Source organism: Syngnathus typhle, linkage group LG10 (genome assembly GCF_033458585.1).
Source record: "Syngnathus typhle isolate RoL2023-S1 ecotype Sweden linkage group LG10, RoL_Styp_1.0, whole genome shotgun sequence".
NCBI lineage: Eukaryota > Metazoa > Chordata > Actinopteri > Syngnathiformes > Syngnathidae > Syngnathus > Syngnathus typhle.
Genome location: NC_083747.1, coordinates 222,993 through 250,149, shown reverse-complemented (window position 1 = coordinate 250,149; position 27,157 = coordinate 222,993). Strand labels below are relative to the sequence as shown.

At 47.0% G+C, this 27,157-nt stretch overlaps 3 protein-coding genes across 5 annotated transcripts in view; 1 reads left to right on the top strand and 2 right to left on the bottom strand.

Moving 5' to 3' along the window:
• The window catches only part of LOC133160645 (CUB and sushi domain-containing protein 3-like), a 48,504-nt gene extending 26,801 nt beyond the window's left edge, over positions 1-21,703 (top strand). Inside the window, exons 38-70 of the mRNA XM_061288493.1 lie at positions 36-154; positions 340-409; positions 724-840; positions 1,373-1,582; positions 1,728-1,916; positions 2,178-2,355; positions 2,725-2,870; positions 3,010-3,090; positions 3,375-3,488; positions 3,603-3,791; positions 4,053-4,211; positions 4,679-4,867; positions 5,479-5,664; positions 6,091-6,285; positions 6,898-7,071; positions 7,243-7,416; positions 8,300-8,473; positions 8,733-8,918; positions 9,408-9,581; positions 14,840-15,022; positions 15,425-15,601; positions 16,002-16,184; positions 16,649-16,822; positions 17,018-17,191; positions 17,640-17,713; positions 17,922-18,033; positions 18,141-18,320; positions 18,471-18,536; positions 18,781-18,939; positions 19,293-19,405; positions 19,757-19,844; positions 20,011-20,152; positions 20,443-21,703. Of these exons, the coding sequence (XP_061144477.1) occupies positions 36-154; positions 340-409; positions 724-840; positions 1,373-1,582; positions 1,728-1,916; positions 2,178-2,355; positions 2,725-2,870; positions 3,010-3,090; positions 3,375-3,488; positions 3,603-3,791; positions 4,053-4,211; positions 4,679-4,867; positions 5,479-5,664; positions 6,091-6,285; positions 6,898-7,071; positions 7,243-7,416; positions 8,300-8,473; positions 8,733-8,918; positions 9,408-9,581; positions 14,840-15,022; positions 15,425-15,601; positions 16,002-16,184; positions 16,649-16,822; positions 17,018-17,191; positions 17,640-17,713; positions 17,922-18,033; positions 18,141-18,320; positions 18,471-18,536; positions 18,781-18,939; positions 19,293-19,405; positions 19,757-19,844; positions 20,011-20,152; positions 20,443-20,623 (5,030 nt within the window). The 3' untranslated portion in view covers positions 20,624-21,703. The remainder of the gene's footprint in view (positions 1-35; positions 155-339; positions 410-723; positions 841-1,372; positions 1,583-1,727; positions 1,917-2,177; positions 2,356-2,724; positions 2,871-3,009; positions 3,091-3,374; positions 3,489-3,602; positions 3,792-4,052; positions 4,212-4,678; positions 4,868-5,478; positions 5,665-6,090; positions 6,286-6,897; positions 7,072-7,242; positions 7,417-8,299; positions 8,474-8,732; positions 8,919-9,407; positions 9,582-14,839; positions 15,023-15,424; positions 15,602-16,001; positions 16,185-16,648; positions 16,823-17,017; positions 17,192-17,639; positions 17,714-17,921; positions 18,034-18,140; positions 18,321-18,470; positions 18,537-18,780; positions 18,940-19,292; positions 19,406-19,756; positions 19,845-20,010; positions 20,153-20,442) is intronic.
• Positions 9,961-14,683, bottom strand: LOC133160644 (uncharacterized protein K02A2.6-like). 3 transcript variants are annotated; one of them, XM_061288490.1, is made up of 2 exons: positions 13,725-14,683; positions 9,961-12,707 (listed from the first exon to the last, which is right to left on the bottom strand). In XM_061288490.1, the coding sequence occupies exons 1-2, from the start codon at positions 14,245-14,247 to the stop codon at positions 10,321-10,323; spliced, it is 2,910 nt and encodes a 969-aa protein (XP_061144474.1). In that variant the 5' UTR covers positions 14,248-14,683; the 3' UTR covers positions 9,961-10,320. The 3 variants fall into 3 exon arrangements, with proteins under 3 accessions (XP_061144474.1, XP_061144475.1, XP_061144473.1); XM_061288491.1 differs by having other exon boundaries at positions 9,961-11,824; XM_061288489.1 differs by having other exon boundaries at positions 9,961-13,972; positions 14,293-14,526.
• Positions 21,704-22,530: 827 nt separating the features above from the next.
• Positions 22,531-25,905, bottom strand: eomesb (eomesodermin homolog b). Its single transcript, XM_061289031.1, has 6 exons — positions 25,448-25,905; positions 25,181-25,335; positions 24,991-25,112; positions 23,663-23,821; positions 23,469-23,530; positions 22,531-23,263 (listed from the first exon to the last, which is right to left on the bottom strand). Exons 1-6 carry the CDS (start codon positions 25,903-25,905, stop codon positions 22,531-22,533), a joined length of 1,689 nt encoding a protein of 562 aa, XP_061145015.1.
• Between the last annotated feature and the right edge of the window lie 1,252 nt (positions 25,906-27,157).

The window sequence follows — 27,157 nt, the reverse complement described above, 5'->3', positions numbered from 1 at the left end:
GTCCGAATGAGTGCGTGTTGTGACTCTTTCCTAAGCAATAGGTTTGGATTCGTGCCCCGAACCGCAGCTCCCCACGAACGGCCACAAAGTGGGAGATCGCTACAATGTAGGCGACATGGTTTCCTTCCAGTGTGATGAAGGCTTCTCGCTACAGGTAGGGGAAAGCATTCACAAAGCAACCGGCCGCTATGCTATGCTATGCTATGCCACCAAAGCTGGGATGACTTAGCCCAACGTAGTATTGTTAAAGAGCTGAAGCGAGTGAATATCGACAGTATGCGTTTGCTTGCACTCAAACTCTTGCTAGTGTGTTGCATTTCTGTGCCTTTTCCCAAACAGGGTCATGCATATATCACATGCATGCCTGGTCCTGTCAGAAGGTGGAATTACCCTGTACCATTGTGTTTAGGTAAGGTATTTCATTCATTGGACATTTCAGAGCGTATCAAAAGCCGTCTTTCTAATTTCTTCTCCATACTTGACAACCTGAACGATGACTCGTATGGACATCATAATGCACGTACGCGCTGCGTGACAACTATTAATTCTTAATGTTGACGTATGGTTTGACCCACGCTGGGGTTGGGCTGCTATCTATCTATCGATCTGTCTGTCTGTCTGTCTGTCTGTCTGGCTGGCTCCTCGCCTGGCCATGGATGACGTAACAAGAAGCGCGGTGCATAAAAAATGACTGGTTGCCTCTCCTCGGTTGCTCTTCCTCAGCTCAGTGCGGCGGCTCTATGTCCGATTTCAGCGGCGTCATACTCAGCCCAGGCTTTCCGGGGAATTACCAGAGCAGCCTGGACTGCAGCTGGAGAGTTCGGCTTCCTATTGGCTTTGGTGTGTGACACTGAGCGTGCCCCTATTTCTCTCTCTCTTTCTCTTTCTCTTTCTCTTTCTCTTTCTCTCTCGCTTTCTCTTTCTCTCTTTCTTTCTTTCTCTCTCTCTCTCTCTCTCTCTCTCCCCTCTCTCTCTCTAATGGCGCTTCCTTATTTTGTTGATAGAAAAAAGAGCTGCCTCCTTGATGTACATTTTGAAAATCAATCTTCCTCTTTTTAACCATCGCAGAACTGTTGGCACTGTATCTCCTTAAAGGGTACATTTCAACCTGAACCTGAAATGGAGAACATGGGCCATTTGGGCCAGTTACCACCTAAGTGTGCAACCTCAGTCCTCTCTTAATCTAAGATGGTGGCAGCAGTTTGAGGATTCAATCGGGTTACAAGATTGTCTTGCTCCTTCTTACCCCTCATACTTTGGATTGATAAGACATTTTGCGTATAAAAGCCCCAAACAGATTGATGTTTGGGGATCTTGCCTTGCAGTGGCAATTGTTTTTTTTGTTTTAGTATCCTCCTCTTCTTTTTTGCAGGCATCCATCTGCAGTTTTTGAACTTCTCCACAGAGCCAGTTCATGACTATGTTGAAGTGCGCAGCGGGAGCTTGGAGAGCGGAAGCGTAATTGATAGGTTCAGCGGCTCACTGGTACCTAACTCTCTGTTCAGCACCACCCACGAGACGACGCTCTTCTTCCACAGTGATTACTCGCAAAACAAGCCTGGCTTCCACATTGTCTATCAAGGTAAGGTCAAGGGGGTTTCACTGTGGCAAATGCAGTCACTAAAAGGTCATGTTAAAAGAGCACCTAGAATTGGACAGTGTTGCAACATGGCTGGCGCAGTATTGTTTTCGCCACCTCTTTCATTTCACCGATTCTTTTTGAACAGCGTACGAGCTCCAAAGATGCCCGGATCCACGGCCGTTCCGTAACGGCGTGGTGATGGGCCAAGACTACAGCGTGGGGACGACTATTACTTTTGAGTGCCTCCCGGGTTTTACGTTGCTCGGGGAGCCATCGCTCACCTGCCTGCACGGAGTCAGCAGAAAGTGGAATCACCCCGTACCTCGCTGTGAAGGTGATTGGCTGGCAAGCATCTTCTTTTTGTCCTCACTACCAATCTACTGCAACGTAGTGCGACAAGCATGCCGCGAAATGCACTGCGTGGCGTGGCGTGGCGTGCCGTGGCGTGGCGTGCCGTGCCATGGCGTGCCACGCAGTGCATTTGTGACAAGTGCTTACGATGCTCAGTTCCCCCTTGATGGCTCAATAACATGCTGCTGCGGTTATTGTCCCAGCATGATGATCAAATTGGCGGCATGTTTTCTTGTACTCGCAGCTCTCTGCGGTGGAAATGTAACCTCAATGAATGGCACAATATACTCTCCCGGACACCCATCGGAATACCCGCACTTCCAGGATTGCATGTGGAATGTCAGAGTAGCTCCCGGTTATGGCATCTCCATCCATTTTTCTATTCTCAACACTGAGCCAATCTATGACTACATCACTGTGTGGTAAGTACCTGCTCTGGCTTTATCTGTCTCTTTCCTTGAATTGACTACTACTCACCGCGATGTTCCGTTCGATGGAGAGAGAGAGAGAGAGAGAGAGAGACGCAAAATCTGATGAAACAAGAGCTGATTAGTGCAACGAAAAGGATATGATGTTTGAAGTACGTTTGGATCGGAGAAGCAATGGTTTCTTGGTCACAATTAGCAAACCTGAATGAATAAGTTTCTTCTGTGAGCGCTGACCTTTGACCTACCGTTATCTTGCAAACATGATTGGTTGAAAATTCATATGTACGGGTTATTTATTGATGTATTTACATTGACGGGTTGATTGATTGATTTATATTTACTTGTTTCACCCATTACCTTCAGGGACGGACCCGACCAGACCTCACCTCAGATCGGTCAATTCAGCGGCAGCTCGGTACAGGAAGGCGTATCCACCACTGCCAATCAGATTCTCATCAAGTTCCACAGTGACTTCAGTACCAGCGGCTTTTTTGTGCTCAATTACTACGGTACCTTTCCCTTTCGTACCAGCAAGTTTTGCAATCTTAAAGGCCCCTTACTCACAAGATCTTCAACAGAGTAAGGTGGTCACTTCTGATCTAATGGCGATTCTCTCCTAATGAGTGTCCCGTCCCCTCCGCTCTGCAGCGTACCAACTGAGAACATGTCAGCCGCCCCCTCCTGTTGCCAACGCTACTCTTCTGACTGAGGACAACCACTTTGAAATAGGTTGCTTCCTTTGCCCTCCATTCTTGAAATGCTGTGCTACTTTTTATTTCCTTTTTTCGCTGTCATCTACGTATATTCATTGGAGGCCTGCGCCGGTGTGGCCACGCTCAAATCAAAGTGCCAAATGTGAAATGCCTGCTGCGTTTGCTAGCTAGTCTGTTGTGAGAAAGGGATGTTTCTCTTATCCCCCCATTCGTAGCTCTGACCTACCTATGTGTGCGTGCGTGTGTGCGTGCGTGCGTGCGTGCGTGCGTGCGTGCGTGCGTGCGTCAACGGCCTTCCAGGGGACATCATTCGGTACTCGTGCCTGCCGGGCTTCACGTTGGTAGGCAGTGAGATTCTAACCTGTCGGCTTGGAGAGCGACTCCAGATGGATAGACCCCCGCCAGTGTGTCAAGGTTGGTTCTTTAAGACGAGTATTTCATACTTCCCTGTTCTTCTCTTTCACTTTCTGGCTTGTTATTTCTTTTTTTTCTCTTTTCTTTTCTTTTCTTTTCTTTTCTTTTCTTCAGTCCAATGCCCTGCTCACGAAGTCCGGTTCGACTCGTCGGGAGTAATCCTGAGCCCGGGCTACCCGGAAAACTACCCCAACCTCCAGATGTGCTCCTGGCTGATCAGTGTGGAGAAGGGCTACAACATTTCGCTGCACTTCCAACTCTTCCAGACAGAAAAGGAGTTTGATATTTTGGAAATATTTGATGGTTGGTTTGCAGAGCTCCCTCCACTCATATGTTCCTCCTCATGGCATCAAACAGACCCTAATTGCCATGGCTGTGCTTGTAAATGTCTCATTATGGCCGTCGGCCAACTGGATATTGACTGACCCAAAAGGAGTTGAACAATCGATTGTAACCGAAGTTGGCCTTGTACTTGGGAACAACTGAAAATGCACAAGAGGGCTGGCTATTTGGGGCATTTTGAAAGGGAGCAAAGGTTAAACGCAAAACTCGTCCCTCTCGCAGGTCCAAACATCTACAGCCAGAGCCTGGCGTCACTCAGCGGTGACATGGAGACGCCGTTCCGTCTGACCACCAGCGGCCATCAGCTCCTGCTGCGCTGGTCGTCCGACCACGGCACCAACCGACGCGGTTTCCACATCCGATATGTGGGTGAGTATCAAAGTATGTATCCGTTTGATGATTCTTTTCTCTTCTCAAAGTTTCTGTCATATATGCTCTTGTCATCAGTGTGTATGAAAGGAAGGCGGCGCACGCAATGTGAAAAGCAAGCCGAGGGAAAGAAAGCACATGCTTGCATGTTTTGCACTCCTCCCCTTCCAAATGCTTTCAATTCTTTATTGTCTGTTTAATAACGCAGGTGGTGCTAGGCAATTGGGACTCCTCTTCCATTTGAGTTGCATCAATAATAATGGGAAGGCACAAAAGAGATGCATTTTTCATGCCATGTCTCCATTCCATTTGATACACGACTAGTCAACGTGATGCATTTTGTAAAGAAGGCTCACCTTTTGACTCGATTGGCCTTGGGGCTTTTATCTTTTCTTTTTTTTTGCCCGCTTGTTTCGGCGCTCGCTCTCCCCGCCGTTTGATTCGCATCCAATCTTATTGGACTTTTTGATTGTTTCCAGCCATGTACTGCAGTACCCCTGACTCTCCGCAACATGGGTTTGTGGTCAGTCAAAGTGGGGGTCATGTTAACAGCGCAGTGCGCTGGGCCTGCGACAGGGGCTACAAGCTGATAGGAAAGGGCACAGCCGTATGCAAGAAAAGCGCCTACGGCTTCTACACGTGGGATGTGCCAGTTCCCGCCTGCCAAGGTGAGCTCTTCTAACACTTGAGTCTGGCTGCAAAGTTGATTTGATGGTCAGCCGCTGTCAAAAAGCAAACAAGAATCCATTTGGCCATCTTCTGTCAATCTCCTGATTTTACACCGGCACGCACAGTCTGCAACTGTCTTTCGCCAATTGGCCCGATTGGGTCATTTGAAGTGCACACGTCTGCATTTAAGTCTGCCTGAGTACACGCACGCACACACACATACTCCATGTGGGAGTAAACAGCAGCAGCAGCAGCGGCAGCAGCGGCAGCAGGTGGAAAACACCATCCATTCAACTGATACCATGCAATCACGTAACATGTAATATGTGGATCCATTGTGGGGAAAATAGCTTTGCAGCATCATCTGAGGGTGTCAAGTAAACCATGTCATGAATAATGAATGAAAGTCAACCGAGTCCTCTGATAGGTAGTACCTGTATGCTACTGCTATCGTGTGGAAATAGCTCCAACATCTATTTGCTTGAAGTCAGCACAAATAGATCATTTGATGATTCAAGTTTGGGCTTTGACTAAACTGCCAAACTTTCCACACTTGACAAAACCTGGAAAGGAAAGTTGACGTTAACAAATGTCCTTTCCTTTTCTGCAGCCGTGTCATGCGGCGTACCCACCGCGCCAGCCAACGGAGGAGTTCTTGCTGCCGATTATTCCGTCGGGACACGGGTGACCTATTTTTGCGACAGCGGTTACCGGCTGTCCTCAAAAGAGTTAACGACCACAGTGTGCCAAGCAGATGGTAGCTGGAGCAACCACAACAAAATACCCAGATGCATCCGTGAGTATCATAAACACAGCTGGAGCGGAAGAAATCCTTTCTATGCTTTCTATATGGTCCACTTGTTTCCACTGAACAATGTTTGGCTGCTCGTCTTGTGTGCGGCGCGGCTAACGCCACTGGCTCCGGTTTGAGTGGACGCCCTCCATCTCCGACAAGAGTAGTCAACCTGATAGTTGTTAATTGCCGTCTCGCTCGACAGTTCAACAGTTGTAAACAATTCAGGACGGTCCCGTATTGTTGTCCCGCTTTTTTATTTTTTATTGTCGGAGTAAAGTTCTAAAAGAAGCAGGACGGCGGCTTTCGAGGACTGGAGTTGGACCAGACACCCTGAATGCCTGGACCGCACCTGGAAATTCTGTCCATATGTGGAGCGACAGATGTCAGCACATTTGACTAATTCCAATGTCTTTGCTTTTGGTTCAGTTACAATGTGCCCTAGTCTCAGTTCCTTTTCGCTGGACCATGGCAAATGGAGTGTGGTCAATGGCTCTTCCTATGAATATGGCACCAAAATAATCTTCACCTGCAACCCGGGGTACTTCCGGATGGGTCCCGCTCACATCCAGTGCCTGGCCAACGGGGTTTGGAGTTGGAGAAACGAAAGGCCCAGATGCAGAAGTGAGTTTGTTTTCTTTATATAAAGGGGGGGGGGGGGGCTGTCAAATTCAATTCTAGGAGGTGACGAGTCAGAAATGTTATTGAGATCCAAGCGCACTGTATGCTGAGCTTTGTAGACTAGAATGGCTGTTTGGAAATGAATACGCAGTTACCCTGTTTCAAGTGGCTTATTTTTCATCGATTTGTTTCAGCCTGAGAGAAACATGGTGTTTCTTTGACTTTCAGTGAGTCACTTTTGTGCTAAAGCCTGACCTCCATGCGTATTTTATTCAAGGACAGTTTCTTATAGATTTTGAAATGGCAAAACATACTACATATTGCTAAACACCCTGATTGTGCTGCCTGTGAAGACTATCGGACCATTTTGTCTGGGCGAGGGATGGCTGTAAGCCAACTTGCGCAATAAACGTTTCATTCCGCACGGACTCGCAAGCGGCTGCGTGTGTTTAGTATCTGCAATACAAAACGATGAGCAGTGTAGTGTGTCCATTGGATCATTCCAAAGGCAACACATAAACATCGTCATCGTATTGTTTCGATTTGAAACGCGGTCGGCTGTCGCCGCGCGTCCTCCGTGCTCTCCCTCACCTTCGACGTCTTTATCTCTTGCAGTCGTTTCATGCGGCGACCTGCCCGTTCCCCCGAATGGGAAGAAAATTGGGACCCAGATTACGTTTGGAGCCTCAGCCATTTTCAGCTGCAACCTTGGCTATGTTTTAACCGGATCCACTGTTAGAGAGTGTCTCCTGTCTGGACTTTGGAGCGGAACAGAGACTCGCTGCCTCGGTAAGTGTCGTCAAACTTTTGGGACTTTGGAGTCGGCCAGAAGACGGAAACTGCTGGGGAAGACGCCTTTTTACGGCCTACCTAAATGTGCATGTATTGGTCCTGCTAATGTTATGTTTCTCACGGTCCTGCCTGAAATCTATAAATGCTGCTTCTTCTTCTTCCCTCAAGCCGGTCATTGCGGCATTCCCGAGGAGATCGTGAACGGGCAGGTGATCGGCGAGAACTTTGGCTACAGAGACACAGTGGTTTACCAGTGCAACGGCGGATTCCGGCTCATCGGCTCCTCCGTCCGGATATGCCAGCAAGACCACGACTGGTCTGGACAACTTCCAGTGTGTATCTGTAAGTACTCCAGCGGGCGGGGCCGCCTTGTGTACATTGTTTTATGTCCTTGCGCCTGAACAATAAACAATGGCCGCGGGGGCGTGGCTTAGCTGGAGGCAAAAAGGTACACGCAGGTATATCTCTGTATATCTATAGATATATAGATATCTATAGCTATATATATATCTATAGCTATATATATATATATAGCTATATATATATATATATATATATATATATATACACACTATATTTCCAGCATATTTAGTAGGAGACGCGCAAAACGGTCATTTGAGTAAATATGCGAGCCAACCGGCGGCATGGCGGTCGACGGGTTAGCGCGTCCGCCTCACAGTGTGCGCAGAGGTCGCGGGTTGGATTCCGCCTCCGGCCTTCTTGCATTAACTTAGGAAAGAAAACAGAGAGATGTGACAGAAACAGCACTTCTCAATTTCAACATTTCGTGGCTATAAGTTTTTGTCCGGCTAAAAGTAGTGCTGTTTCCTGCCGGCTTCCTCTTCTTTTGCCTCCAGCTAACACTGTGTCATCGTGACGTGGTAGGCTGTGAAGGAGTCCCTCGAGTGGTCACTATGATTGAGAGCAAGCAGCAGCCCAGTGAATTTGTTGGCTAATATCAGTCCATTTGATGAATTGTTGTCTGATAATTAGCTATTGAGCCTCTGAAAGACAAGCCCGCCATCACTTGCCCAAACAAACACATCCAATGCAGAGCCTTTGTTCCCCTGCTGTGCTGTGCTGTGCTGTGCTGTGCTGTGCTGTGCTGTGCTGTGCTGTGGAAGCAATGTGATGCTCATGATAATTCTGGAAAGATGTCAGTGAACACCACCCTATGGGGCCTCGTAATAACTTGCTGGCTTACTTTTCTCCTCGTCCATCCCAGCCGTCACGTGCGGCCACCCCGGCAGCCCCATCTACGGACGCACCGTGGGCGATGGCTTTAACTACAACGACGTGGTGCGCTTCTCCTGTGACAAAGGTTATACACGGGAAGGGCCTTCTTCAGCCCAGTGCCAGGCCAACCGCCAGTGGAGCCAGCAGCCCGCAACATGTCAAGGTACCACCGGAACACGGGCACGCGAATCCTCTGATAGATGGGCCGCCGGCAGGTAATCAGCGGTAGAGGATCACTGTGGCCGCGAACGACGCGACTCATCGCAGGGGAGCGGAACTGGGCGAGGTGCCAAAGTCGCCCGCGTCTGACCGTTTGGGCATTTACGTCGCAAATTCGGCATCTTCTTCTCGTGTTGGGACTCGTTGTCAATTTTGCACATGTGACTGTGATTCGGGGCTTCAACTTGACTTGTTCCATTCAGCGGTGAACTGCACAGACCCCGGCATCCCTGCCAATTCAATTCGTGAGAGCAAGATTGAGCACGGAAACTTCACCTTTGGCAGCGTGGTGTTCTACGATTGCAACCCCGGATATTATCTCTTTGGCTCCTCCGTGCTCACCTGCCTACCAGTCGGCCACTGGGACAAACCTCTGCCCGAATGCATCGGTAAGAAGCTTCGACGTTTGAAGACCGTTGAATAAAGGAGGAGTTTGTTCAAATACGAAAGGCCCAAAAACAATGGTGAATTTCAAAGGGAATTCCAAATGGCAGACTTCCTCTTCGGTTGAGCACATATCGCCAAGAGACATTTTTGGACCTCGTGGGCTGTTGCGTAGTATGCCTCCCTACGTATTTGTGTAGATCGCTCTGAAATGTACAATGCTTCGGCTGTTTACGGAGGAGAAAATAATAGTAACAATAAACACAATAGGGTCCTAGTAAGAAGAGCCGTTCAATAGGTGCACCCTGGTGGGATCAAATAAAGGAGCGAGCGGCATGTGTATTTTTTGTTCTCGTAGCGATCCGGTGGGCATTTTCAGAAGCATGAAATGGTGAAGCGGCTGCCTATGTTATGAACGGGTACCGAGCCGTGAAATAGCCCAAATTCCTCCAACCCTTTCTTCTTCCATTGACATTCTTATGTGTGTGCTGCAGAGGTGGACTGCGGACACCCGGGTATACCTCCACACGGAGTGATGATTGGAAAAAAGTTCACCTTTGGCTCTACCGTGCAATATTCCTGCTACGGAGAGCGCCAGCTCATAGGAGACTCGTCACTCACTTGTCAGCTCAGTGGCCATTGGAGTGGCCCGCTGCCCCACTGCTCAGGTATATATACACACTGACCAAATGTGGGACAAGAAGCATTTGTTAAGTGAGACACTGTGGGACAGGCATCAAAAACTTTCCACAGCTTAAGGCATAGGCCAATGCAAGACAAAGGACTTGTTTAGAAATCTCCGGAATCCATCGGGTCTGTCAAATGTGTCAAAAGTTGGACTGCAATATCTTTGGAGGTCATCTAAATCAAACAAAAGGAATGTACAATAGCTCAGCCTATTCAGCAACCTCGGGCCAATCGAGCACTCTGAATTATCCTTAGGCGTGATTGTGATTGTGATGGTGGTTTCTCCATGCGATTGGTTGGCGACCACTGTTATGTTTATTCTCTTACATAACCTTTGTAAAGAGCACAGATTCACGTTACTTTTGTTAGCGTGTTTTTATTTCCTGAACAAGCCTCATCACAATGATATTCATCCGCTGACCAATCACACCTCCACACCGCACGGAGAAGGGCAACAAAAAGTAGAGCATACCAAACAATGCAATATGCAAACGAGAAACAACACTTCCAAGTCAATACATAACAATTCCTCTCTTCCAGCTTTGATGCACCAATAATCATCAAATAAAAAAATAATAGTACTATGTTTCTATGTGCTATTAAGTGTATACTTTTCTTTTTAGAGGCATTTCAAAATTCACAACAATTTTCAACATCAAATATTAACAACTTTTTTTTTTTTTTTTTTTCTTTTAAAGAACATTTGTTTCTTTTCAACATTTATAAATCAAGTCTGTCTGGTGGTTTGCGAACCCTCTCAGGATATCTGCGTCCAGGAGGATCAGGTAGGTTTGTCATTGGTTTGTGTATGTCCATTAGCTCCGGTGTGGACATGTTTTCCTCAGGGGTGATGTCAGAGGCTGGAGTACTGTCCTTAGGGTTTTGTGGGTCAGTAGGTGTCGTAGTTTGAGTAGCGGCATTTCCAGGTGATGCGTCCAAAAGCTGGTCAACATGTCTGCGCCAGACGACATTAGGCTCAACACTCACTGTATATGAGAGTGGTCCAGTTTGTGTCAAAATTTCCGCATGTTGCCACTTGTCGCCTTGGTTACGATAGTCTCTTGCCAATACTTTTTGTCCGATGTCAAATGATCTTAGTTTCCTTTGTAACTGAGTTGGTGAACATTGTCTGTTTGAAACATGTTCTCGGATGTCAGGTTTCAGGAGATCTAAACGAGATCTTAGGTTTCTTCCCATGAACAACATTGCAGGTGACTGTCCAGTAGTAGTATGTGGAGTGTTTCTGTAGGCTAGCAGAAAGTTGGCGATTTTCTGCTGTAGTGGAACTTCCTCCCTCCTACTGGCTTTCATCGACTGTTTGAAAGTTTGTACAAAACGTTCAGCAAGTCCATTCGTTGCAGGGTGGTGAGGAGCAGAAGTAAGGTGTTTTATTCCGTTGCTTTTCAGGAAGATCTGAAACTCCTCACTAGTAAACTGGGTACCATTGTCACTTACAAGCTGAAGAGGGTATCCTGTACGTGCAAAAAGCATCTGTAACTGGTTCACTGTTACAGTTGTAGTTGCTTTCTTTACAGTGAAAACCTCGGGCCATTTCGAATGAGCGTCGACCACAATAAGGAACATGTGATCCATGAAAGGTCCAGCATAGTCAATGTGAATGCGTTGCCATGGGGCAACAGGCCATTCCCAAGTGTGGACAGGGGCAATCTGAGGTGAGCGCTGAGTCTGGTGACATCCTCTGCATGTTTTGACCAGAGTTTCAATTTGGTTGTCAAGGCCAGGCCACCACACATAACTTCTAGCAAGACTCTTCATCTTAACTACCCCCATGTGCCCATCATGCAGCGAGTTTAGAACTTTGGATCGCAGTTTGGGAGGTACAACAACGCGTGACCCCCACAGGACACATCCTTGGGACACAGTAAGCTGGTCTTTTCTGGTGAAATAGTCCTTAAGTTCAGTATCTGCATGCATTGGCCAGCCATTAACAGTTAAGTCATACACTCGAGATAGCAGAGGGTCGTTTCTTGTTTCTTTGCTTATTTGAGCGCAAGTCACCGGAAGTGGTTCCATTTGCAGCATGTGAAGATTTAAAGCAGGATCAGTAGCCTTCTCTGTCAGTGGTTGAGGAAGGCGAGAGAGACCATCTGCATTTCCGTGTAGTTTCGTCCCTTTATAGTCTATGGTATAGGTGTGTGCTCCAAGAAAGAGAGCCCAACGTTGTAAACGAGCGGCAGCCATAGCAGGAACACCTTTCTTTGGACTGAAAATGGAAACAAGAGGCTGGTGATCTGTAATCAGCATGAAGTGTTTTCCATACAGGTATTGGTTAAACTTCTTAACACCCCACACTAAGCTTAAAGCTTCTCTGTCAATCTGTGCATAATTACGCTCTGCTGGTGATAAAGAGCGTGATGCAAAGGCAATGGGGCGTTCAGAGCCATCAGTCATTTTGTGAGATAGAACTGCACCAATGCCATAAGGTGAAGCGTCACAGGCTAGACATAGGGGAAGCTTTGGATCAAAGTGTGTGAGCACCTTGTCTGAAATAATGAGTTCCTTTGCCTTTGTAAATGCCTGTTCACAGTCTTTAGTCCAGTCCCACTTTGCCTTTTGGTGCAGTAGTGCATTCAGTGGGTGCAGCACAGTGGAAAGGTTTGGCAAAAACTTGTGATAATAGTTAACAAGGCCAAGAAATGAGCGTAACTGGCTGACATTTTCTGGTTGTGGAGATTTTACTACAGCTTCAATTTTGTCTTGCGTTTTGTGAAGTCCGTGCTTGTCTATTTTGTGTCCACAATACTCAATGGACTCCTTGAAAAACTCACATTTCTTTTTGTTTGCTTTTAGACCATATTCTTCCAGTTTTGTTAGAACTGCATTCAAGTTTTGCAAGTGTGAATCTTTGTCCCAACCAGTAACAATAATATCATCCAAGTAACATTGAGTACCTGGGATTCCTTGTAGCACTTGGTCCATTGCACGTTGCCATATCGCAGGGGCACTTGTAATACCAAATACAAGCCGGTTGTATTGGTATAGTCCTTTGTGAGTATTTATGGTGAGGTACTTGCGTGAACTTTCATCCATTTCCATCTGTAGATATGCTTGTGCGAGGTCAATCTTTGTGAAGTGCTCACCATTTGCTAGAGATGCAAAAATGTCATCGATGCGAGGGAGTGGATACTGGTCCGCATGCATGACAGGGTTAACAGTTACTTTGAAATCACCACAAATGCGCACTTTGTCTGAAGATTTCTTTGCAACAGGTACGATTGGTGTAGCCCACTCAGACCAGTCCACTTTGGATACTATTCCTTGATCCATGAGATTTTGCAGCTCAGCTTCAACTTTTGGGCGTAGCGCATATGGAACAGGGCGTGCTTTATGAAACTTTGCTTTTGCACCTTCTTCCAGCTCGAGACGTGCTTTGATGTGTTTCATTGTTCCTATGCCTTCGCTGAACACATGTGCATGTTTATCCAGTATCTCAGTTAACTTCATGTCTGTGAGCTGTTTGGAGGCTATGTGCATGGACTTTATTTCATGCCAGTTAAGCTTGATTTGTCGTAGCCATCTACGACCAAATAGTGGTACACCTCCCTCTTTAAGGACGAACAGCTCAAGATTGCACTTTTGGTTTCTGTATTTCACTTTCACTTTGAGTTTTCCCAGTGGTGCAACCTTTTCTCCTGTGTATGTCTTCAGTTTTACACTGGTGCGTGACAGTTTAGTGTCTGGGAACATTTTCTTGTAGTCGTTGAATGATATGATCGACAGTGCTGACCCTGTGTCCAGTTCCATTTTTAATGGCACTCCATTAATTTTTGGTGTCAGCCAAATCACATCACCGTCATTCTCTTCTGTAGCACACAGCCCTAAACAAGCCAATTCTTCCTCACTTGAACTGTCAGAATCTGTCTGTGCTACTTTGTGCAATTTTTGTCCTTTTCTTATATTGTGTTTATCTTTTGCATTACTGTACTTTGATTTACACATCTTCTGTATGTGCCCTCTTCTATCACATTGTCGGCAGTCTTTATCCTTAAACCAACACTCTGCGGGGTCATGTGACTGTTTACCGCATCTGAAACAGGGCTTTGCTTTGGTATTATGCCGTTTGGTGTGCAGTTTAAACACAGAGCTTGTGGCTGCGTTTTTACCTTGAAGCTCCGTCGCATCCCTTGCTGCTGTCTCCGCTGAAACAGCTATTTCCACTGCTCGTTGCAAGGTGAGTTTGTCCTCCGTCAAAAGCCGTTTCTGAATGCTCTCGTTGTGCAGCCCGCACACGAACCTGTCCCTCAGAGCATCTGAAAGTCCGTCTCTGAACTGACAGTGTTCGGCCAGTTTCCTCAGTTCTGCGATGTACTCTGACACCGTCTCCGTCCTTGACTGGTTTCTCTTGTGAAATCTAAAGCGCTCAGCAATCACCAATGGAGCTGGGTTTAGATGACTTTTCATTATCTGCATTATTTCATCAAATGTTTTGTCTGCCGGTTTAGCTGGGGCGACCAGGCTGCGGAGTAAGTTATACATTTTGGCGCCCATGACACTGAGTAGGACAGCTACTTTTCTTTCGTCCTGTATCTCATTAGCTAGGCAGTACTGCTCAACTCTTTCCACATAAGTTGTCCAGTCTTCTACCGAACTGTCAAATATGTCCATATTTCCCAAGATTCCGGACATTTTATTATTTTTTTTTCACTTTTCTTGGCGTCCGTTCACTTTTACCTTGGTCCTGAGCGACACCCGTCCTCACCTCCGGCTTGCTTGATCAGAGCAGAATTCGGGGCGAGCAGACGAAACTTACGTCCACACAACCAAGTCCATGAAGCACTATTCACTTGTGTCCGGTCCACCTCCGCATTTGTAGGGTCCTTTTTAAGTCTCGTCGCCAATTTTGTTATGTTTATTCTCTTACATAACCTTTGTAAAGAGCACAGATTCACGTTACTTTTGTTAGCGTGTTTTTATTTCCTGAACAAGCCTCATCACAATGATATTCATCCGCTGACCAATCACACCTCCACACCGCACGGAGAAGGGCAACAAAAAGTAGAGCATACCAAACAATGCAATATGCAAACGAGAAACAACACTTCCAAGTCAATACATAACAACCACTTTGGGGTGGGGTCGACCTAACCCGCCTACCGCTCAAACATCCAGTATTACAGACCAAAAGGGTTCATCTGTGAGTGTGTGTACACTGAAGCAAAGTGGACGTCAGCTTGCCTTTTTTGCCCTCATTTCTCCGTCGGGTTCTCTCTCACCGCAGGCAACACGGTGGGAACCTGCGGGGATCCCGGCACGCCTGCTCACGCCAGCAGGGAGGCAGGCAACTTCAAAGTGCGAAGCAAGGTGCGATTCACCTGCGCCGTGGGACACACGTTGTACGGCTCAGCCGAGAGAATCTGCTTCCCCAATGGGACGTGGTCAGGCAGACAACCGTTCTGCAAACGTAAGGGAACTCCCATCATCGCTCCCAGGTGTTTTCTTTGCAATAGTTGCAGAGAAGGCTTCAGAAAACAACAACAACAACAACAACATTTAATGCAGCTAGCCGAAACTGCCCGGAGCGATCCCAGGCACCCCTTCAAATTTGAGAGAGCAAAAAAAAAGGCAAAGTTTGTCATTTTTGGGGGGTCACTTTTGCGTCGTCTAAACTAAAGAGAGTCTAAAGTCAAGCCACTTTCTGCTCGGCGTGCTCTAACCACGGTTCCATTGCACTGTAGGCATTTAAAAAACAACAACATCCGACTTGGCTCCTTTGATTGACTATTTGAACCTATTCTGGAACGGCGGCTCTTTTTATCCACAACGAATGCCCAATTTCTCTCTCGCCTTTCACCTTTTCTCGCAGCCGTGCAGTGCGCGAACCCGGGAACGCCTGCTCATGGCCGCGTTTCCCGCGTGGATGGTACAACCTTCTCCCACTCCATTGCTTATTCTTGTATGGAAGGCTATTTCCTCTCAGGCCAGCCGTCACGCCAATGTCTTGCTAATGGCACCTGGTCCGGTATAGCGCCCAACTGCACAAGTGAGTATCGTCTGCACCAAATGGTGTTGAATTCACTTTCAAAGTTTGTCAGCTGCACAATATTCAAAAGAAAAAACAAAACCAGTAAGCACATTCTGCTGTTTATCTTTAGGTGAAATAAATGATCTCTGATTATAAGATGCTATGTGCTCAGTTTGAACAAATTCCATGAGTACATCTGTGGAGAACTCAATTCTATATGCATGTGAGCAAGGTTGTTTCTTAGCAAAATAGGCGTATCGCACGTGTGCAAAGGCACTCGCAGACTAATTGACATGGCACTGACGGTTACGCAATGAATTGAGTCACTGCCATAGTGGCATTGAAATGGACAAGAAAGCAGACTTTGACTTTGACTTTTGTTCTGGGACGACCGACGGCATTTTCTGATTTCTTCCAGTGATCACGTGCGGCGAGCCAGGAGTCCCAGCGAACGGGCTTAGATTTGGCGATGACACCGCCGTGGGCCACAACGTCCTTTTTATGTGCCAGCCGGGTTTTGTGATGATCGGAGGGCACCACAATGTCACCAGGACTTGTACCCATAATGGCACGTGGGCCGGTCCCATTCCGACATGCAAGGGTAAGTTGGACTCCCGGCCAATGGCATGGCATTGTGCACAACAAGGGTTATTGTGTTATTTGTTTATTTATTATTTATTCCTCCCTCTTATTTATTCATTGTTTGTGCCTTCTTGTTTTTATTTTTGGAGTTGTATGTACGTATATTGCGTACTATGTATGTTACTTGTATGTCTATGGTGTAATATGTCTTGTCACCGCGGGATAGAGAAAACGTGATTTCCATCTCTTTGTGTGTCTCGGCATGTGAAGACGTTGACAATAAAGCAGACTTTGACTTTGATGTCTTGTCACCGTGGGATAGTGGGAACGTCATTTCGATTTCTTTGTGTGTCTTGGCATGTGAAGAAATTGACACTAAAGCAGGCGTTTGACTTCTTGCCATGCTCGTTTGTTGTTGTTGTTGTTGTTGTTGTGTTTTTTGCTGCCCAGCCTTGGTTCTAGCGTTGTGTTTTCTTTCCACAGTGGTGACCTGTGCGAGACCACCCTCCATCCCTCACAGTGTTTTGGAGGGCTCCGTGTGGGAATGGGGAACCAGCGTGAGTTACAGCTGTGTGTCAGGCTACGAGCTGTCCTTCCCCGCCGTTGTCACCTGCGCGGGCAATGGGACGTGGAGCGGAGACCTTCCTCAGTGCTTGCGTGAGTAACAACCTCATCGAGAGAGGGGTCGGGACGCAAACGCGATGCTGTTTGAATGGCGTTTCGAGGAAGCGAGCCCAACGTTGGCGCTTCGCATGAAAGAAAGACAGGCGCATGCACACAGGCAGCTTGTGGACATGGCCAGGACACAAGTGACAAAAAGGTGAACGGATTCTTTTCATCTCAAATTCGCAGCCAAGTTCTGCGGAGATCCCGGCACGCCCGCCAAAGGCCGGCGAGAAGGGCCCAGCTTCATCTTTAAGTCCGAGGTGACATTTAACTGCGTTGCTCCCTACGTGCTGGTGGGATCAACGAGACGCATGTGCCGGGAGGATGGCACCTGGAGTGGCTCTCAGCCTCGCTGCATTGGTACCAAACATTCATGTCTATCCTCCTGAAACCCCAAGAAAAGTATCCGCAACTAACAGGCCATGATAGAATAGAATAGAATAGAATAGAATAGAATAGAATAGAATAGAATAGAATAGAATAGAATAGAATAGAATAGAACAGAACAGAATAGAACAGAATATATCTTGATTGTCATTGTCACACGTACAACGAAATTTAAAAAGTGCCAACCCATCAGTGCATAAAATAAAAAATAAATCGAATAAAAAGACACAAGCGAAAAGCTGATTTGGTTTGTTTCTTTTTGTTTCATTTGCTTTTGCTTTCGCCTCCTTTTTATATCTACATGACCTGCCAGTATACCTCACAATTATAACGCTTATTTGTTGATCATCCATTGCTTTACTGGTTTTGTCTCACCACTCAGCTAATGCTCCTCGTCCTGGACACCATTTATTTGTTTCAGAACCCACAAGAACCACATGTGAAAATCCAGGAGTACCTGAACATGGCTTCATGAATTACACAACGGGTTTTAAGGTAAGGTTCCTTTCAGCCTTTTAAAGCAGCATCACATCAGTGTTATGCAAATAGTAGGGCAATTTGTCTTGATTTGCTGACAAATGCATATTGAACCACCAAAGAAAAAGGATGACGACACTCACTCCGCACAAGTGGTTGGCATATGAATGGGCAATCGTTTGAAAGATGGCTTTTGCATCACCAATTGAGTTTTTTTTGTGCTCAGGTGGGCAGCAGAGTGGACTTTCAGTGCCAACAGGGACACATCCTGCAGGGCTCCATCACCCGCCTCTGTTTACCAGATCTCACGTGGACCGGCGCCCAGCCTACCTGTATCCGTAAGTACTTGTGTGTGCGTCACGCAAGTCCCTTTGAAAGCAAATGTTGATGAGGATGAGTGTGCAACAAAAGATTGCTTTCCCTCCTCTTCCTGCTATCTATCCAGCTCATTCATGCAAGCAGCCGCGGAATCCGGCCAACTCGGACGTGGCGGGCCTGGAGCTGGCCTCCCACGGCTACACCCTGGTATACACCTGTCAGCCCGGATACTTCCTCTCCGGGGGTTCGGAGCACCGCTTCTGCCGCTCTGATGGCAGCTGGACTGGCAAGGTGCCCGTGTGCAGAGGTAGGTGTGCTAGGCCAGAAAAAAGGCACCAGCAATTAGCAGCGGAGCCCTATTATGCCCCATGTTTGCATGCCCTATTTTTAGTCTCTCCATGGTGCAGTCAGTGAAGTCCCGCCGCCATCTTTGTGATATATTGGTTGTCTTCTGCAGCTGGGTCCAAATCACAGGAAAAAACTGTCCAACAAATACCTGGCACACCAAGCCCTAAAATAAATGGTGAGTTCATTCTCCGGCTTTTTTCTCAAACTGGCTCATCTGCAACTGTATGTTAAGCTCTCGATGCATTGTTGGTGAAATCTTGTCTCCGGGAGACCAAATCAGACCAAACTCTAAAGTCTAGTTCTATGTTGTGGCAGGCGCTTTGTTGTGAAATGGCTAGTATGTATCTGTAAATGGATCGCATGTACACCTTCACGATTGAAATGATTCTGTGAAAAAGAATGCATCTCTTTTCCACAAGTTCCTGAGGACGTGTTTGCTCCCAATTTCGTGTGGAAAGGCTCCTACCATTACAAGGAACACAAGCAGCCGATGACCATGACAGTCACGAGCTTTAATACAACAACAGGAAAAGTCAACGTCACTTTAAACGACAGTTGCGTGGAGTTTCTTCTCTCTGGTGAGTAAATCACTTTCCTCCGCCCATTGCTGCGTCCGTCCGTCCGTCCGTCCGTCCGTCCGTCCGTCCGTCCGTGTGTGGCTTTCACACTGTCCATCAGTCAATGGCAACAGTAGCTCCCGCGTGAGATGTCTCCATGGCTTGACAAGCTGCTCAGTGACAGTTTTCTCCTTTTTCCTTGCCTTTCTTTTCAAGCCTTGTTGACAGAGGCATGCAAATGTCTTCTCCCTGGCCCGCAGCAAGCATTAAGGCTGCCCGCCCGCTGTGTGACCTCAGGAGAAAATGTTGGCAAATTCATTCCTCATTTCAATCCATGAAATTCCCATCAGAAATGTTTCTCTCTTCTTCCAAAGGGATGTACAAGCACCAGGAGGCGCGACTGACGCTTGCGCTGTACCGCATGAGAGCGCTGGCCCACAGCTCCTTGAGTCGGATCACGGCGGCGACCTGGTCCATGGAAGGATTTGTAAGTGCATTGGGAGAAGCTGACTGGACCCAAAAAGAATAAACAAAGGCTGACTATGATGAAAACGAAGGTTCTCTCTCGCTGTGGGCTACGGCAACGAGGCAGGCCTTGGGCTGGACAAAATTCCCAACCAAATTTGACGGTGCAAACATACGCTGTTGGGCGGGGAAGGAAGTAGTTCAGAGGACGGCTGTCTCGCTGAAGGACACCGCAGCCGTGTGTATTAGACGATGTGCTATTGCTCGGGCGCTGCGGAGGCGAGGGCCGCTATTCTCCATGTTTTCCGTGTTTGCCACCCGCCCGAGCAAGCGTCAAGAGTGCATGTCTTTGTCTGTGCCTCTAATTTGACAGGTTTCAGCTGAGCCCGAGGGCAGCGGCTTTGTGTACCAAGGCTTCATACAGGGTAAAGACTATGGACAGTTTGGCCTTCAGAGACTCGGTACGTCTTTGCAAATATGCGTGAGAAAAAACTCAATTGTCCGGCTGACCCCAAAGCTTTGAACGCGACGCGCTATTGCAACCTCATGTTTCTATTGCAGCCTCATGTTTCTATTGCAGCCTCATGTTTCTATTGCAACCTCATGTTTCTATTGGCCATTTCCCAGGTTTGAATGTGAGAGAGAATTTTACGTTCAGCAGCCCCGAAGTCAACACATCCACCAAGAGCAGTTCTGTTGCCGTCGCCATCCTCGTGCCTTTCTTTGCTCTCATCTTAGCTGGACTGGCCTTTTACGTCTACAAGCAAAGGTAGTGGATGTGTACCATCCATTTTTCTTGCAAGATTGAAAGCAATAATACGTAGTCAGCTTCTTTAAAGCAATCATGTGCAATAGTGGTTAACTTGTTATCGAGTGCGATCTCATCGGGTTTGCGTCTGGACGGTGCGGTCCGGTCTATCTGTTTGTTAGCGGTGCACGGTGCGGCGCTCCTTTCAACAGTAATCACTGCTGATCATTCCTCGTCTAGCCTAGTGCAGCGAGCAAGCTGATTGGGTGGGAAGGCTAATCGGGACGCTGTTTCTCAACTCTTTACCGCAGGAAAACGGACAAAGCGCAGTACACGGGATGCTCCGTGCACGAGAACAACAACGGACAGGCCACGTTTGAGAATCCCATGTACAACAGCGGCGCAAAAGGCGGCGCCGCCGCCGCCGCCGCCGCCGAGGGGAAAGTGGTCCGCTTCGACCCCAGCCTCAACACCATCTGCACCATGGTTTGATCCGCTCGCCAGCTCGCCCCCCAGGAAGGACTTAATAGTATCTTGCTTTTATTTTTCTGGTTGAGCTGCTCAGACATACAAAGCACATCCACTTTCACCAATCCTGAGCTCGCTCGCTCGCTCGCTCGCTCGCTCGCTCGCTCCCTTGCCATTTGCAGTGGCAGGCAGGTAAGAGACGCAAATGCCTCCTGGCCTTCTTATACTGTTGGTGACAAAGAGGGGCTAGCTAGCTAGCTACACTCTGTGAGTGTTGAGACAAGAGCTTCTGGTCTCATGGTTTTGCGTCATTTAGTCACTGCGGTGCCAGCTGTTCAATTCTGTTTTCATGTCCACATTTGCTGCCCCACTCAGCACCTTTACCAAGCGTCCATGAGTCCAAGGCTTTGATCTCGTTCATTGATCAGCTGCCGCCAACAATTGTCCTACCAACACGAACAAAGATGTGGAGCGCCATGGGTACGTTTTCCATCCGTTTTCGTTGCCCCTTTCTACGCCATCGCAGTGCCTTTAATACTGTATACATCCACGCGTACGTTTTCATTTGACGCATTCGTCGACAAACTCTGTGCTGTGTAGTCAAATGCTGAGCTTCTGCTCTGCGCGACATTCGTGTTTCAACCGCATGTTTGTTTGTTCAGAGGTGATCAGTACTTTGTACCTCCGTCATTGCTGTTATTTTTTGTACATTGATACAGTTTTGATACTCGATGGAATTCTTTGGTCTTGTATTATCAATATGTAATCTATTTTGCAAAGCGCATATTTCTTATGGTTGAGGACTTGCATCTGACGAAAGCAGAGGACAAATAGGTTCAGATCTTCAAACATGACCGAGGACAAATAGGTTCAGATCTTCAAACATGACCGTACTCGAGTGACGTGTTTGAGAGTACAGGAATCCTGTTGTGTGTACATATACAGATGTTTTGTAAAGATCTCTATTTTTTATTCAAGACAAAGCATTTGTAACTTATTGAAAATGGGTCAAATTCACATGTAAATGTCATGCAATATTACAAAGTGTTTTGTATATTTTCTCCTCCCGCAGCAATGCATAAAGCCCTAATTTATATATAAAATATCGACTCAAGTTCATCGTTGCTGTTTTCTTGTGTCATTACAGACGTCAGGTGATGTCTCTTACTACCCTTATTGCAATCGAAGTGCTGAGAGAGAACGAAATGTTTTATTATTTAACTCCAGTTGGCCATCTGTGTGAGGTTGACATTGTGTTATACTTTAAAATATTGGCCTGCACAAGAATAGAACGCATTCTGCACTTTATCACGTAAAAGTAATGTCATCAAGTAGCCAGCAGAGGGAGCCACTGGATCTTTTTGTATTTCCAACGACAGCCTACCTGCGACGCTACCCCTAAGTCCCAATAAGCGACACGTTTCTCCAGAAGTCTACTGTACGCACGCACGCACGATCAGCTTTCTCTCTGGACAGCTTGACACATGAGATGAGACCGGAGTCTGATCTTTGAGAAACGTACGACCCTTTTCGGACAAAGGCTTTTTAATCTCAAATGAGTGCCGTCCGTCAAGGTTTACACTGCACAGCATGTTCGTCACATTTGACACTGCACACATTTTAGACTGGATTTCAGTCGAGAATAAACAGGAAAGCACAATGGAGATAGATGTCAATTCTGTAATGTATTGATTCTAGAATTCAACATACCAAACGTTGTTAAATACTTCAAATGCTTCAACACAACCTATTGCGCAAGCAAAGTCATATTTGTAAGTCACTTCATGGTATGGCTATGTAAATAATGACAACACATGACTATATGTGGTCGTTTCTGGCATCTTTCATTTGTCATCAGAAAACACGTATCATAGCAGACAAATGAGGTCGAAGTACAAAAACAAACACCACATACGCCATGCACACTACGCTTAACCTGTGTAAAACGAATAGTAAGCGGCCATCGCTTTGGACGAGTGCGCGTCCTTGCTAAGGGAGCCGGCGGAAACACACGCCGCGTCGTCACCTTTCATGTCGACGGCCGAGTCCTTGGTGCTCAAATGCCTTCGCTTGCTGCAAGCTGGCGCGTAAGAGTCGCTCTTGTCGAGCGCAAGACAAGGCGGCTGTGGCTCTGCCCAGGAGCCGGCGGCACCGCTCGGCTCATTCTCCAAGTGGGCCTTCGCCTTCTCGCAGTGCGCATCAGTGAGACCGGGCCTCGGCGACCAAGGCAGACTCGGAGTCATCGCTCCCCGGGGGGCCCACACGTTTGCATGCATGTCATGGCTGAACGGAGAGTCTGGGAAGTAACTCAGGCCGTGGTGGTGGGACGCCGGCGGCGGCACGGAAAGCGATTTCATAGCGTAAGGGAGAAGGGAACTGCAGTAGTCGCCCTCGTACTTGTGGCCGCTCGTCCCGTGTTGCACGGGGGTAGTAACAAACCATCGCTGAGAGGCTCCGTCTTCGGCCGAGAGGAGGCCGTTGCTTTGAGGCACGGCTCGCTCGCCGCCGCCGTCGTACAATCGGCTCGGTGGAAAGTTGCTGACAAAGTGGTGGTCCCCTAAGAGGGGTTGCACGTTGTAACGGGCACCGGGGACAATCTGGTGAGCGCGAGGCGAGTCCGTCGGGGAAGGGGTGAGGCGCTCGTTGTCTGAGGCTGTATACATCCTGAAAGAAAATCAAGTGCTCATCAATATGCGGCAGAGGACAGGCAGGCGGGCGGGCGGGCGGGCGGTCGATTGTTAAAAAGAAAAGAAAAAAAAAAAAGCCTGCATGGGGAAAAAGAATCAAAAGATGCCAAATAATACGGAGGGAAAATATGCTTCTATTTTTGGATCCTATTTGGCAACAGAAAATCCAAATCAATACTCACGAATCATAATTATCTCTGAATCCTTTGGCAAAAGGGTTGTGGTCAATTTTCAGCTGTGTAATCTACAGATAAAGTATAGGACAGAATGAATGGGAGCAATGACAGTAGGTAGTGTATCATCTTGCGGGAAACGATACATTATGACCAAGGACTTATCCAGAGAAACATTTGTTTGTCGACGTTTCCTTGCTCACGTCAGTGTTCTGGTAAGCAGTGACGGCTATGAATTGGGTCTCTGGAAATACGAAGGTCTGAGTCTTTGCATCAACGTCGATATCCTCCACACCGTTCTCGGTCACCTCCACGATGTGAAGCCTGGGTTGATACTTGTGTAAGGACAGCAGGACGATCATCTGCAGACGACAACAATGATTCTTTCTCTTACTACAGTTGACACAATTCCGAATTGCTCGTGTCTTTATGGTGCAAAAAACAAAACAAACAAAAGCCAACAACAACCCAACTGCTTTTGTATTCAAATTTGAATGAGATTTTATTTCAATGAAACATCGTCATCATTTGAAAAGGCTGTGGTGCATGTGCAAGGACTGGAGTCGGAGACGGAGTGACAAAATGACGGTGCCAACGGCAGTTGTTTTAATGACATTTATAATTCTCTTCATTCAACCACGGGCCGACTCTTTTGGCAGCATTTTTCAGGATACGGCGTTGTGCAAGAGCTCAGTTATTTAAATGGTTTGTTTTATGTGTGTAAAAGCCGCGAGTCGATTTCAATGTGACTGGAATGAATGGAGGATCATGCGACGAGGTCGTCGACTGCATTTGAAATGATGCAGGCATACGTTTTCAAATGGCAAAACGGACACATATACATTTATATATGTGGCGATTCATACACATAAATACGGTTCGAGGCCATTTAGTCGAAAGTGAATTGGATTTGTTGTTGTTCCGGACGTTGGACGAGGTTACTATGGTTACGGCTGATTGAGTATTAAGGACGCCCCGGAAAGGTAGGCAGGGGGCGGGATAGATACTTTTTGACCATGTCCGCGCACATGGCCACGCTGTGTTCAAGTGGGTTTGCTTTCTTACTTGAAAGCTTCTTAGGCTTCCTTTTTGGAGCATTGTCTGATGCCAGTGCCTTCTTGGCACGTCTATGGACCGAGTGAACTGAAACGACAACGAGCTGTCAAACTATACGACGCGCAAGGTGCAGCGCGAGGGAGGCGGTCGTGGACAGGACTCAACCAGCCAAGGCGGTCCAAAGTGAAAGAAAAGAAAAGAAAAGGAAAAGAAAAGAAAAGAAACGAGAAAAGAAAAGGCTGGCCCGTGAGTACACCGAAACCATAACGGAAATGCATTGAGTGAAAACCTCAAGTTGGCCGCACCAACAAGTGGTTTCATTTGGAGAAATGTTGCCACTCTAAATACAAACGGCTCATTGCTGCGACCTTGCAATCTCCCCCCGAATCTATTTCTATTCTCTAGTTGCTTGAATTAATGACAAAAGTGAATATAGTTAATCTCTCTCAAAAGACATATTTGCATAGTGATTTACCTGCGATGTGCTTTGAGTTGATCCTTTGTTGTTGGTGAGTTTCAATTTGCTGAAGGAGGTTTCCTGTCTCATCCAGTGGGCCCCAGTGTTGGGAGATTCTGGGTGCATGTACAATTTGTTCCCTGTGAAATGATCGGATCCGACGTTACGTCTCCAATGATGGTATTTGTGGCGTGGGAGCGAGCAGTACCTTGACTGCTGCTGTCCGCTTTGCCGCAGGTGACCCACTTGCCGCCTTGAAATCTCCAGTGGTTTGGATCGGCCAGTGCCACCTCCACAAATACGTTGTAGTGCGCCGTCAGGCTTAGACCGGCCATGTTAAAGCTCAGAAACGGGAACATTCGCCTGCCAAAAAAAAGTGCCAAAAGTCTTTTCAAGCTTTCTGCACAGTTTATGAACCGGAACCGGAACCAAAACCAGAATCTATTTCAATACATTTGTACATGCGTCCTCTGACCTGCCCTGCTTGGTGATGATCATTTCGGTCTGGTGTCGGTGAAACTTGAGCCACAGAGGCTGCTTGCACAGATAGACGTGGGCCCTGGCGCCCGCCCCGTCCAGAGCCGGGCCCGAACCGCTATACGGCGGGTAGAGGCTCTGGCCCATCTGGTAGGGCGGGCTGAAGTGACCGCGCAGAGCCGCGCTCGGGGGGTAACCCAAGTGGAGAGATGTCGGGTATTTGGCCGTGCCGGACGGGGCGGCGTAGATGCTCCCCCCGGGGCTGTACGTAATGAAGGAGCGAGTCGTGGTGGAATCTGTGCTGGCCTTGGGCGGACCGCAGTAGCGTTGCGGGCCAAAGCCGGCCTCCGCGTAGCCGCTGCCAGAGGCCGCCGCCGTCTCTTTGCCTCCTGAAAGCGGAGACTTGCGCCTCTCTTCCACCGAGCCTTTGGCGGAAAATGACTCTGTCTTGAGCATGTTGAATCGCCTCCCTGATTACCAGACGGAACTATTAGGGGGCTTCTTCCCCAGCAGTTCCACCTAAAAGAGAAAAACAAAAAGGTGGGGTCTGTCGGATTTGTGCAAATTCCGTCCAACAATTAGTCAAAGTCAAAGTCTGCTTTATTGTCAACGTCTTCACATGCCGAGACACACAAAGGGATCGGAATGACGTTTTCTCTATCCCACGGTGACAAGACATATTACACCATAGACATACAAGTAAACGAGGCAATATAAAAAACAAGAAGGCATAAATAATAAGAGTAATAATAATAATAATTTTATTACTCTCACAACTTGTGCGACTATACACTATAAAAGAATATGTTTATAAAGCCAACAATTTGTTCTGGATGTTTTCTTGTTTCCTCCCTCTTAACCTCTTTTTTTTTTTTTTTTGATCACGTACCCCCCTCAGGAATATTTTTTCCAGCCAGGTACTTCCTAACCAGCACAAAGCCTTTTACAATGAAAAAAAGACTACATAGTGAGTTGTGCCATCTGAGTGTGTTTTTTTGGGAATCCGTTTGTAGTGAGTGGGATCTGTGGAACTATTTGAAAATGAAAAATGTTCAAAAAGAAGAAGACAATAAGAATAATAATATCATTATTCTAAAAATGTGTCATTATGATAATAAAGATGTGTACACGTGTAACATTAAAGTGGCCTCTTTGGGATGGTTGTTCTAGTTTCAAATATAATTAAATTCATTTGAAATAAAAGCAGAAATTTGTAAAAAAAAATCTGTTCAGTAATTAAAAAGAAGACTTGACAACAATATCTTGCAAGTGTCAACAATCACAATATGGCACTGCTGCACTCAACTAAAACTGAGCGTTTTCAATTCTGAAGGCACCGACTGGGCTTGTGATTCACTAAAGGCTTTTGTTCTTCTGGGTGGCAGGGAGGAAATTGCTGCGATCAAGCTCTTTTTCTGTTTGTTTGTTTGTTTGGGTGCTACTTTTTAAATATATTTTCAAATCTCACGTAGCCCTTGAAGTACCCCTATCGGAGAGCCCCTGCTGCAATTGTGTCCTGCCGCCGCAAATCCCCAAATCATCCGTTCAATTAATGACTTTTGATTCGTTCATTTTCTGATGCCATTCTAGGTGGCTCCCAAGGGGATCGCCTGATGTGAAAAAGGAAAATAGGCAATTATTTTTCCGTTTGAAGAAACCTGTGATGTTCCATCGACCAGACAGCCGTACCGTACGTGGAAGAAAACCT

What these genes read in the sequence shown, in the direction of transcription:
- LOC133160644 (XM_061288489.1), bottom strand. Translation starts at nt 13,560, where the DNA reads ATGTGTAAATCAAAGTACAGTAATGCAAAAGATAAACACAATATAAGA.
- eomesb (XM_061289031.1), bottom strand. Translation starts at nt 25,905, where the DNA reads ATGCTCAAGACAGAGTCATTTTCCGCCAAAGGCTCGGTGGAAGAGAGG. An exon ending in CAACTCAAAGCACATCGCAG is followed by an intron (nt 23,822 to 24,990) that starts GTAAATCACTAT and finishes TGTCGTCTGCAG; the next exon opens with ATGATCGTCCTGCTGTCCTT. An exon ending in CTGCTTACCAGAACACTGAC is followed by an intron (nt 23,531 to 23,662) that starts GTGAGCAAGGAA and finishes CTTTATCTGTAG; the next exon opens with ATTACACAGCTGAAAATTGA.